This window comes from Helobdella robusta, assembly GCF_000326865.2.
Source record: "Helobdella robusta unplaced genomic scaffold HELROscaffold_29, whole genome shotgun sequence".
Taxonomy (NCBI): Eukaryota; Metazoa; Annelida; class Clitellata; order Rhynchobdellida; family Glossiphoniidae; genus Helobdella; species Helobdella robusta.
In genome coordinates this window covers 2,103,272-2,115,833 of record NW_008704475.1, presented here as the reverse complement: position 1 = coordinate 2,115,833, position 12,562 = coordinate 2,103,272, and the positions used below count along the sequence as shown (strand labels likewise).

Sequence of the window (12,562 nt, the reverse complement as noted above, 5' to 3'; positions counted from 1 at the left end):
GCCATATTTCGATTCCGAATGAATCATCATCAGTGCCCCTTGTTGTATATATAGGGAAATATTGACTTTGTCAAGATTAACTTTGACGTTGTAAAAATTAACTTTGGTGTTGTAAAATTGAACTTTGATGCCACACAAATTTTATTATCCAAACAAAACTTGATAATATCAATAATGTCCAAAAGTTTATCCTGTTTATTGTTAGCCATTTGAGCAAGTTTAAGAGTAGTTTTATCGAACATTGAATTATCCAAGTCGTTCAAAATCAGTCTTTTGCTATTATTAAAATCGTCAAGTCCATAAAATTTGTTTACGCTATTAATAAAAGCCTCATTATCGAGAGAGCCTATATTATTATATAAATAAAACAAAACTTCATTTATTTGGATAGCACGTGTCGATGCCATAACCAAAAACTAATATATATATATATATATATATATATATAGGTTCAGACCGTCGTCTATACAGTTATTAAGAATTATCACCGCATTTGTACTCAACAATGCGGAAATTGATTTATTTGTTTGGGAACTTTTTATGCCAAACGTTTTTAAGAAATGCTGTGTTAATTTCTATTAAGAAAATAATGAAAGAAATTCATTGAAAACCAAAACTCAGCATTCATAATATGGTCTGCACAAATGCGTTCATAACGAACGTTTAAAGGATGTTTTAATTTCAACCCCTTCAACAGCTTACTAAGGATAACAATTTTTTATTCAAATTATCAATTTTTTCAATCGTCACTTTTCTTTGAGAAAAAATTCCATCCTGCTCTGAATCTTTAAGGCAAACATACATGGCGTTGAACTGAAACGCTACAGATTCAAACGATGCAGTACGACTTGCACGTTACGAGGAAGCTCCCAATTACTTCTCTAGATAAGCTGCAACAAGTCAGGCAAGCGAAAAATAGTGGAAGATATTTTTTGTGGCTGCCAGCTTAATCCAGTTGAACTTTTTTTTGGTCAAATCTTTGATCGTTAAGCAAACTAAATTAAGATTACTATGTAGGATTTTATATTTTTCTTGGATCATTTTTCTTAGTAAGTGACTGTGCATATATAAATATATATATTACATACCTATATTATTTATATGTATATATAATCTAAAATCTGTTTAACTTAATTCACACAATAATGCTTATTTGTATCATTGACTATTTGATAACAAGCTTGATTGACAGAGCGTAATAACAACGTTTGATTGATTGATTGCCATCACGCAGGTTCTCACTTCAAAGTATTGCTCCGAAGAAGGGTTGGAAGATGCAACGAACCTGTTACTCCAACTGGCCAAGCACAATGCACCGACCAGGACCATCATATTGAAGCTGCTGATCCAAGGGGTGCATTTGCTCGGAGCAAGTGTCTGCCAACATATCAGGTCGGCCATCTTGTTTTTCTTTTCTTTTATTCTTTCTTTTCTTTCTCTCTTTCTTTCTCATCTCTTTTTTTTACTCAGTTCAAAAAACAACATAGAACGTTGCAACTAGAAAAAATTTGGTTAATATTTTTTTGTATGATAACATTTGTACTTGCTTTATGATACTTTGAGTATCACTATTTTACATGACGAATGAATTTAATTCTCCGTAATTTCTTATCGTTGCTGTATAATACAATTGTAGATCATTATCTGACGAGCTATCAAGTTTGTGTGCGTCTGAGATGAAGGAAGATGATGATGTGGCTAGCTCACTGGCGTCAACGTCGTCCAATTTGAAAGGGGTGCTGCAAGACAGGTCGGTCGTCATCATCATCTGTCATCATCGTCGCCCCCATCATTGCAACCATAATCACCTTTTTATTCCTCATCATTCAAAATTGTCAACATTTACATTTTCATCTGTAATTATATTCTCATCCTTGAAATCTTTGCCACTATCTGTAATTCTTCAACAATTAATATTTAAATATTTCTCTACATTTCATATCACAAAAGAAGGGATGATAATTTAAAATTGGTGCATTATCGAGTACTAGCCACTAACCAAAAGATATCTTTAAAATAATTACGATAGCCCACTGAATTGTAAAATGACACAAACAAACGAACGAATGAACAAACATACAAAGGTACACGGGTGGGCAGATCATCGTGCACGTCAACTCAGCTACAAAACTGAAGGCACGGGGCAGGGAGTTGCAACTTGCATCCATGCAACAACTCACCAACAAAACATCCAGTCAGAACTTCCTGCTGAGGCTGCTTAAGGTGATAATTCATCTGAGAGAGGCAATCAGAAACAACAAGAAAGGTTGGTGTGGTGGTCTGAACGGGGATTTTTATTATTCCAAAATGAGGGCAGCTATTATTATATAATGAACTAAAACAGACTTGAATAATATTTAACATTATGTTATGTTGTGTCGTGAACTGCTTCTTCTACTAAATGTTTGTGTTCGACGTATCATCCTACGAGAACTACTAAGAAGTGTAAATAATAATAATAATAATAATATGACAACGTTGTTTGCATACAGCTCAACAGACAACAACATCTTCAACTGCAGCAACTCCTGCAGCAACTACAACATCTACTGCTGCTCATTCATCTCTTCCAGCAACAACAACAACAACCAGCATAGCAACACCAGCCTCCACTAGCACATTGCAACAACAAGCACCACCACAATCGTCTGCCACAAATTCGTACTCACAATCTCCAATGGAAGTTGATAATGCAGGTTGGTGCACTATGATTAGGATGATGATGAGGAGGTTGTGTTGATTATGATCATGTTATATGTTTTCCTTGATGATGGTAATGTCATTTATGATAATTGATTACGATGTCGATGTTCTTTATGGCTGCCTTAATGATGATGATTTCATTAAAATATTACCACTGGAATGCAAATTGCTGTGAAATATTGCATTGCACAACATCACGTCACATTACAAAACATGCCACAAACGGCACTTCCACACTTTTCAAAGGCAACAATTGACGAAAATATAACAAAGACACACTAACTCACAACATTTCACCATCATTATTTATCACCAACAACAAGACAATCAACCAAGAAACAACAACAACACCATCATTATCACTATCGACCGCAGCAACGACAGCAGCAGTAGCAGATGCCGACTCAGACGCATCATCACCTTCAGCAACATCAACATTACTTGGTTGTTTAACTGAACACATCCAACTCGATGATTTATGGACAGCTCTTGAGGACTGCCTGCTCCTTCTAGCCAAGATGCCCGACAACTATGCAGTCCTCGTGCTTCAACCGGCAGTTGAGGCTTTCTTTTTGGCTCATGCTGGTTGGTGCCCTCTTCTCTTTTGTGCTGCTCTGTCTCTTTTCTCCTACTCTTCTTTGTTCACTTCTGTTGTGTTTGGTTTGATCTGTTGTGTTGGGTTGCTACGTATGATATCCACAATGGCGACAGCAACTTCCTACGATGAAATATTACTAAAAATTGGTGGTGATCATTGTACGTGACAGAGAAATAATGATATTTGCAGGTGAAAAAGACAACCAATTAAAGAGGGACACGTCATCAAGCAGAAGGGAGGATCAATTGGCTCACGTGGCTTTCTCTGCCCCCATGTCTCCCAATGTCCAATCAGATCTCATGTCACCCAATATTATCCAATCAGAGACTGCCAGGCTTGATAGCAACTCTGTAACCAGCAACAACACGTCAACAACGGCAGCAAACAAATGTTTAAGACCAGAAGTTCAAAAGTTCATAAGTTTTGCTGGTACGTTATTGGTTGAGATTATTGGTGCAACTGTCAGTGTGTAACCATGATGATAATATTTATGTAGTTATGTGTGCATAAAAACCTGTGGAAATGCAAATACGAATAAACACACAAACAAACATACAGAAACCCACAGAACAGTTTTGAATCAGATATTACGCCAGTCGACATCCCCACTTTCTGAAGGAGCATTCTCCGTCCTCGTCGACTACACGAAAGTTCTCGACTTTGATATCAAGGTTTCTTATGTGCTCTTGTAGGCTGCTTTAGTTCAAAATTTCTGTTATAAAATATCATCGCGTTCTGTGTCTTCTATCACCATTGTTTGTTTTTATTCACGGATTCGTTCATGTATTTGTTTAAACATTCATTGATCTTGGTATTTTCGTTACTTGTCGAAATAATCAAATGTTGGTTGTTTATTTTTTAATGTCGATAGTGCTTGAGTGGTTGATTGCAAGGCGTGCTTGGTGGAGGTGCTGTGTCTCGTGGTCTGAGTGCCGGGTGGCCTCAGTTCTCCTGGCCCAAAAAAAATGGAAACATCGGTTTTTCAGGCTACTTTTGTGATAAGAAGGTATTGAGAAGGCTATTTAGAATTTTTAGAAATAGTAAAATGTTCAACTGAGAATTAGTTGGGTGAAGGATCTAGGCTTGGTGTGCTGGATTATGACGCACATTAGGAGTGCTAGATTATTTGGTGTTTGTACTATAGGTGCTAGATTATTTAGAGGTGTTCATGTGTAGGTTGAGGACCATGTGTTATGGTCAAAGTGGACTGATGGAGCGCACCTGAGGCAGCATGGTGGCAGTTTGGGAAAAGTTGCGGATTGTTCCAAGAGGAGCTAGATGTCTTTGAACGATAGCAGTGAACGATAGTGATAATGATGATGGTGGCGATGATGATGGTGATGATACCGCACTGTAACGTAATGAAGAGCTACACGTACTGCGCTGCAGTGTTGGAGGATTAGATGCTGGCTGACTGAGTGGTGCAAATCAAACATTTCCACTCACCTCCATCAGCGATGTTTGTCTGCATGCAATTTGTTATATTAAAATGCGTGTTTTACTTGGTAAGTTTTGTTTGGACGTCTTCACGATTCGTCATCAGAGCCTGCATAATCTGTAATCTAAACTTATTAAAGAGTTTTATTCAAGAAATAAATTTATAAGAACTGTCCGTACGATTTAATTATCTTAAAATGCGGCAAGTCTATCAGCACGCTACCATTCATCGCCATCATCAGCATCATCTCACCAGCCACATATTTGCTCCTACCAACACCATCCAACTAACCGCCAACCAACTGAACGCAGCGTCGATACTTCCGACACGAGCTGGATCGGATGGACGAGGGCGTAAGGAAGGAGGACCTTGCAGTGCACGTGCGCAGGAGTCACGTATTTGAGGACTCTTTCAGGGAACTTCATAGGAGGACACCAGAGGAATGGAAGAATAGGTTCTATATTGTTTTCCAAGGTTAGTTAGTGCTGTAAGCGGTCTGTACCTTTATCTGCTTGCTCTTTGTATTTGTTATATGTCTATTGTGTGCGCGCATGGTGTGTGTGTGTGTGTTTTGTGCGCGCGCTCATTGTTTCAAGTGCTTACTGCATTAAACCTTAATTTTGAAGTTGAACGTGTAAATGAAATGAAGTGACGAGCAGTGATGTTAATTAAACTTGACTGATCCAAACAAACACCGCGCGTTATATTGTTACCACATCGCATGATCCAAAAATAAAATCTGAAACTGTGGCAGGTGAGGAGGGCCAAGATGCAGGTGGTTTGCTGAGAGAGTGGTACATCATCATCAGCCGCGAGATCTTCAACCCCATGTACGCCCTCTTCTGCACGAGTCCAGGCGACCGAGTGACCTACACCATCAATGCGTCCTCCCACTGCAACTCCAACCATCTCAGCTACTTCAAATTTGTTGGTAGGATCATCGCAAAGGCCATTTATGATAACAAGTTGCTAGAATGTTACTTTACCAGATCTTTTTACAAACACATTCTCGGAGTTCTCGTCAAGTCAGTTTCTTTTTCACTCGTTTTGATGAAAATTGTCGGTAATCTGTCTACTTGATTTATAAAAATTATCAGTCAGTGTTTGTTTACTTGTTCATCTCAATGTTAAATGTTCTTCTAAGGCATCTTGAATGTACAGCTCCCTGTGCTGAATCTTCACTTGCATTTGTTGAATATGTTTATTCCTCATTCTATTATTTTATTAATTGCATTAATTAATTAATTAATTAGTTGATTATTTGTTTGATTAATTAATTTATTAATTAAACAAACAAACAATCAAACCGCCAAAAAATTTATGCAATTAATTTATTGTTGTCCCCGTTTAGATACACTGACATGGAGAGTGAGGATTATGCCTTCTACAAAGGACTTGTATTTCTCATGGAGAATGATGTTGAAGATCTGGGCTACGAACTGACATTTAGTACTGAGGTTGTTTGATATTTTGGTCAGGCATGGTGATGATGTGGATGGATGATGCTGATGATCAGTTGATGAATGAATAATTAGGCTTGTCTATAAACGCTTATATCTAATATGACAAATGTATTGATCATTTGGTAACTAGAAAACAGCAGCACAGCGACGACAACAAATCATACCTTTTCTAACACAATTTCATCACTAGATTCAAGAGTTTGGTGTGACGACAATTCGAGATTTGAAGGAAGACGGTCGAAACATTCGAGTGACTGAAGAGAACAAGAAAGAGTATGTGAAGTTGGTGTGCCAGATGAAAATGACGGGAGCCATCAAGCAGCAGTTGACATCATTTCTTGACGGCTTCTACAGCATCATTCCCAAACGCCTCATCTCAATATTCAATGAACAGGAACTTGAGTTGCTCATATCAGGTCTTCCCAACATTGACATTGATGACCTTAAAGCCAACACTGAGATTCACAAGTACCAGGCCAATGCTCTGCAGGTCGGTCAGACTATGGATCTCGTTAATGTCGTTGTCCTTAACATATACATTCATGTATACGTTTCTACATTTTAAAGCATATTCGTAATTAAAGGTCCTCGTCTGTGTTCATCTCTTTCTGATGTTTGTTTTTATTTTACGATAAAAATTAGCTATCTAGGTCACCAAGTGTGCTTTTTCTCCGCAAGACCAGCTTTGTCTGTTTACACTTCACTTTCAACCATTCTCTTAGAATTATTTTTTTCTAAATTAATAGATGAATTCATTCATTGCACTGGCACAGATCTCATGGTTCTGGAGAGCTTTGAAGTCATTTGATCAGGCAGACAGGGCCAGGTTCCTTCAGTTTGTTACTGGCACCTCCAAAGTACCTTTGCAAGGTTTTGCCTATCTTGAAGGCATGAATGGTACTCAGAAATTTCAAATTCACAAAGATGATCGATCCACTGATCGCTTGCCATCTGCTCACACGTGGTTTGCTTCTTCGTCTCGTTGTTATGTTGTTTTATTTTTAGTTGTGTTATGTTGTTATGCTGATGTAGTCTAAACTGAGACTAATTTGCAGAAAACTTAATTACTAGAAAAGTTATTTAGTGATGTTCATGCTGATGTGATAGGTTATTGAGATGTGAAAGACCGAGTCTTCGAGATTTGATGCCATTTCAATTTGTTCATTGACTCAGCAGAACGTAATGCAAGGTTATATTGTAAGAATTGGAATGTGTAAAGCTTCCTGGAAATTTAGCGTGTTCTTGGCAGGTGGCAAAGTTACAGAAGTTTTCCAATAAGGATCGGTTTTTAATATTAATAAGTAAGGAATTGAAATTTGTTAAACTCTGATTTGAAACATGAAGTCATTCCAAAAAATTTGGAGACTTTGTTAAATTGAGACTAATTGATGCTATCAGTTGTTTTTTGAAATAAGAGGCCAAAAGACGATAGTGAAATTTAGACTAGTTTGCAGAGAGCTATGAAGACTGAGTATTTTGTTTTCATAGCGACATAATAAATATTAATTATTTCCTAACATAATCCATCGTATTTATAATACCTTGATAGCTTCAACCAGCTGGACCTGCCAGTGTACGAAACGTACGACAAGTTGAGGCAGATGCTTCTGCTGGCCATCCACGAGTGTTCAGAGGGCTTTGGACTAGCTTGATCCGTCTTACGCACCAATTAGCCTCACATACTTGCTAATCTTTGTTACATTAACATGTACAACAACATTGCGTTTACTTTTCTATCATCATTTTTCATTATTATATTATTATTATTATTATTTTATTATTATTATTATTTGCTGATAGCAGCCTCTTTGATTATCTTTTTTTTTACATTTTATTTGCAAACAGCAAAATGGACACAAAAATGAATAACGTGAAATGTTTTGAAAACGACGATCCTTAGTGTTAACGTATGTGTGCTTTCTTCCTTATGACATTTTTCCTGTTGATTAACATATTCTCGTTGATTAACACTAATTTTCGTTACAAACTTCATCATCAACATCACTTCATCTGCCACAAGTTGGCACGTAAACATTCTGATGATCATTTATTATTATTACTATATTTTTCTGTGGAACGGTTCATTTGTTTTATTCATCTGATTTTAAAAGCTCCTCATTTTAGCGGAAAGTCTGTGTCACTTCATGCGTGACTATCAAACAATGGATATATATATATATATTATGTATATGTATATATATATATATATATATATATATATATATATATATATAACGCACCCTCATTTACATTTACATATCACACGACAAAGAACACCAGTCAAACATTATCATCAGCATTATTGTTATTGTCATCGTCGTTATTATCTCTATCGTTATAACAATAATTTATTATTCTTATTATTCTTATCATAAACATACAACTTCACTAGATGGATAGTTGAGCACTAAAATATAATAACAAGGAAGACGCTGGGATGTACCTGTTTAGAGCACATTCACCCCATGGCATTTACGCCAGCATTAATTTGGATTGGATAGAGAGTTAATCGTTCGAACTTTTTGTTGAAAAAAATTACAGTAAAAAATAAATTAATTAATAGCTAATGGTTCGGTCGAGTTCATCATATCATCTCGTTTGTCGTTTCTTCCTATTTCGATGAAAATTTACAACTACTTTATCCATATTTTGCGTGTCTGAGATGTCAGCAGAAGGTTATTGAGATTTCTAATGTGAATGAGTACTTGGAGTTTATTCCGCAAAGTTCGCGAGGACTTTAATTAGTCTTTGACCATCTTTAAAATGAGATATTAGATATTTCAAATAATAAATTCTTATCAAATCATGATAAATTATAAAATGGTGCAATATTCAGGTTTGATTTAGCATCTGATCTCCTGAGAAAAGGTTACATAGCTGTGATGTGGTTTCTACAATGAACTTGAGATCAATCCTGTATTCTTTTCAGAACGAAACTTTTAAAAAATAAGGAAACCTTAACGTAAAGTTAAAATGTTTTAAAGTAGAACACTTGCATTAATGATGTAAATTTGTATGCAGATTCAGCTCAACCAACTCGCACAAATAAATGATGGTGTGAATCACAGTCGCAAGTTTTTTTTTTTTCATTTAAAAAAATTCTGACAGGCAGAATCTTAGATTGGCTTAACATGCAAGGAACCAACGTCAAACGAAGAGTAGAAACGATAAAAAAAGGAAGGTGAAGCAGAAATATAAACTAAAAACAATACTAACTTGGCACAATGCATTTTAAAAATATGAAATACAAAAAATATATAACATGGTATTGGAAAAATAAATAAACTCTGATACAAACTATTAATTATAAAATAAACTGACAATAAGAAAAAAGTAGGGTAGAGCAGGGTAAAAAACCCTGTTGAGGCAAAACGCCTATCTCTTAAAATAATCATGACATATTTAGCGCTAGATTATTTTTTCAGATTCAATCAATCATTCAATTAGTTGATAAAGCGCTATTTCCGCGATGTTCAACAGCGCTCCTCAATGAATTTTGCTAACAGATAGATCTTGATAGTCAACTTATTGAGTTTTGTAAATTTTGATATTTTATTGTTTTTGCAGAGTCGAGGTGAGTTTTAATGGATTTTCTCGGTTTTTACTGTAAATTGACTATGGCAAAACTTTACATTAGCGCAGCGCTTCTCAACCTTTTGAGATTCAAGGACCACTTTACTTTAAAATAAAAAATGTGTCTCAGCCACAGACCACACTGGTCTGAATTTATCCGACGCAAGATAGCATTGAATAAAGCCTAACGAATATATGGAAATTCTATCAGACGCAATCGTATATATAGAATAAATTGATTAGCGCTTTATTTTGCAAATTAATAATCTAATTTAGACTTTAATTTCTGATAATTTTAATATATTTTGAAATTTTTGGTAATCATTTTTAATTGTTCATAATAAATTTTTCACTCAATTTTCAACAATTTTGGACATGGAATTGATTAGCGCTTTACTTTCCGAATTAATAATCTTAAGATATACAAGAATTGTATATTGCTTTGTAATAATCTAATTCAAGTAAAATAATAGAAATATCTTTATTCTAGACATGTACAAGAATACATTTTCATTAACATATCTTGGTTATATTGACACACGGATTTTTAACAGAATTATTTGTAATATTTTTGATCAATAATTGGGCATGAGGCTGATCATCGCCACAGTCGATGGAACAAAATTATCTCAAAATCTAGTAAAATAATAAATATATATTTATTATAGACATATATACGAATACATATATATTAAAATATCTTAGTTATATTGCCACACGGATTTTTAACAGAATTATTTGTAATATTTTGGATCAATCATTAGACATGAGGCTGATCATCGCCACAGTCGACAGAACAAAATTATCTCAAAATCTAGTAAACTAATAAATATATATTTATTCTAGACATATACAAAATACATTTTCATTAAAATATCTCGGTTAGATTGACACACTGATTTTTAACAGAATTACTTGTAATATTTTGAATCAATAATAGGACATGAGGCAGATCATCGCCACAGCCGACAGAACAAAGTTAACTCAAAGTATAGTAAAATAATAGATATATCTTTATTCTAGACATGTACAAGAATACATTTTCATTAACATATCTTGGTTATATTGACACACGGATTTTTAACAGAATTATTTGTAATATTTTTGATCAATAATTGGGCATGAGGCTGATCATCGCCACAGTCGATGGAACAAAATTATCTCAAAATCTAGTAAAATAATAAATATATATTTATTATAGACATATATACGAATATAAATTGGAAGCAAATGAAGGCAAAATGTCTGGATTGGATGTCCCTGGATCAAAGCTCTGTGATGAGATTTCGAACTTTAGAAATGAAATGACCAGATCATTTGCTAGCGTGGTCAGTTCTGAGGTTGTGAAAAGTGTCCAAATCATAAACGATGATGTAAAAAAAGTGCAAAAAACGTTAACCAATGTAATGGAATCGAAGGAACGAGAGGCAAATATAGTGGTTTTTCGACTGAGTGAAGGAACGGACGACAGAAACAGGGTTTGCAAGATAATCAGTCATCTGACCGGTGGTGTCTGCGGTGAAACAAACATAATAAAGTTGGTACGACTTGGTAAGAAAAATGATACGGTGGTAAGACCAATTTTGGTAAAGTTTGATGATGTCAAGGTGAAGGAACTCGTTTTCAAAATGTTTTTAAAATGAAGTCAGTAGGCGATAATCTGTCTCATGTTGGTCTGAGTCATGATCTTACTGTTGAGCAAAGAGATGAACTTAAAAAATTGATGGACGACGCCAGACAGATGGAGAAAAACTCAACGGAGGGTTTTTTATACAGAGTGCGAGGAGACGTAGGAAAATGGAAAATAGTACATTTTCCTGCAAGGAAAGAGTCAAACTGATGAATGGACGACAAGGCCCTGGATATGAGTTATGCAGTTTGATCAAATGTGGTAGTCACGGTTTTCACAGTGGTGATGATGATAACAGCAATTCTAATGAAAATTTCAATCTGGGTTTGTTAAATGTTAGATCAATTGCACGTAATGTTGATGGGATTTATGGACTAATTTGTGATGGATTGGATGTGTTAGTGTTGACTGAAACTTGGCATGGCTTGCCTGGGAACAACTCTGTCAGTGCAGCTATGCCACCGGGGTACTGTTACGTGGACTTTGTCAGGCAGCATGATCCTGGCCACGGTGGACTGGTCATATATTTCCGCAAAGAGTTTGGTTGCAGAAAGATAAATTTGCCTTCATTTGTGACGTTTGAAGTTGTCGCCATTAAATTAGTAATCAATAAAAATCAATTCATTCTTCTGGGTGTATACAGGCCTGGCTCGGCACAGATAACCGTTTTATTTTTTGATGAGTTGGTGTCAGTTCTAGAGCATATAACGATGTTAAATGCAAATATTTTACTGATGGGCGACTTTAATGTGCATATCGAAAGGAAAGATGATCCAAACACCATACGTTTATTTGAAATATTTGAGGTCTTTCAACTAGTTAATCATGTTAACGAGTCAACGCATTTACGAGGTGGGACATTGGATCTGGTTGTTAGCTCCGTTGATTTTCCTATTATTAGTACTACAGTCTTACCTCATGGAGTTTTTTCTGATCACAGTTTTATAACAGTTGAAACAATAATTGCTAAACCATGTCGTATCCCAACAAAAAGGTTTGTCAGATCATGGAAAAATATTGATGAGGATAGATTTGTTGAAGCTGTCTTAAATTCTCCCCTGTCTGGTTCTTGCCTCAGCAATGATGTTGATGATGAGCTAAAAATTTTTAATGAAGAGTTGAAGAGTATCATTGACAGGCTGGTACCCAAACGGGTG

General features: G+C 35.5%; 2 protein-coding genes across 2 annotated transcripts in view; both read left to right on the top strand.

The window, feature by feature from the left end:
• Positions 1 to 7,854, top strand: part of HELRODRAFT_81131 (hypothetical protein) — a gene marked incomplete at both ends in the record, with an annotated part of 70,394 nt that extends 62,540 nt beyond the window's left edge. The window contains 14 exons of the mRNA XM_009020891.1: positions 1,235 to 1,404; positions 1,637 to 1,770; positions 2,123 to 2,266; positions 2,493 to 2,696; positions 3,040 to 3,288; positions 3,500 to 3,602; positions 3,645 to 3,730; positions 3,860 to 3,972; positions 5,051 to 5,213; positions 5,494 to 5,764; positions 6,091 to 6,199; positions 6,393 to 6,692; positions 6,976 to 7,166; positions 7,752 to 7,854. Coding sequence (XP_009019139.1) covers positions 1,235 to 1,404; positions 1,637 to 1,770; positions 2,123 to 2,266; positions 2,493 to 2,696; positions 3,040 to 3,288; positions 3,500 to 3,602; positions 3,645 to 3,730; positions 3,860 to 3,972; positions 5,051 to 5,213; positions 5,494 to 5,764; positions 6,091 to 6,199; positions 6,393 to 6,692; positions 6,976 to 7,166; positions 7,752 to 7,854 — 2,340 coding nt within the window. The remainder of the gene's footprint in view (positions 1 to 1,234; positions 1,405 to 1,636; positions 1,771 to 2,122; positions 2,267 to 2,492; positions 2,697 to 3,039; positions 3,289 to 3,499; positions 3,603 to 3,644; positions 3,731 to 3,859; positions 3,973 to 5,050; positions 5,214 to 5,493; positions 5,765 to 6,090; positions 6,200 to 6,392; positions 6,693 to 6,975; positions 7,167 to 7,751) is intronic.
• Positions 7,855 to 11,016: 3,162 nt separating this feature from the next.
• The window catches only part of HELRODRAFT_174391 (hypothetical protein), a gene marked incomplete at both ends in the record, with an annotated part of 3,858 nt that continues 2,312 nt past the window's right edge, over positions 11,017 to 12,562 (top strand). Inside the window, 2 exons of the mRNA XM_009020890.1 lie at positions 11,017 to 11,382; positions 11,513 to 12,559. Coding sequence (XP_009019138.1) covers positions 11,017 to 11,382; positions 11,513 to 12,559 — 1,413 coding nt within the window. The remainder of the gene's footprint in view (positions 11,383 to 11,512; positions 12,560 to 12,562) is intronic.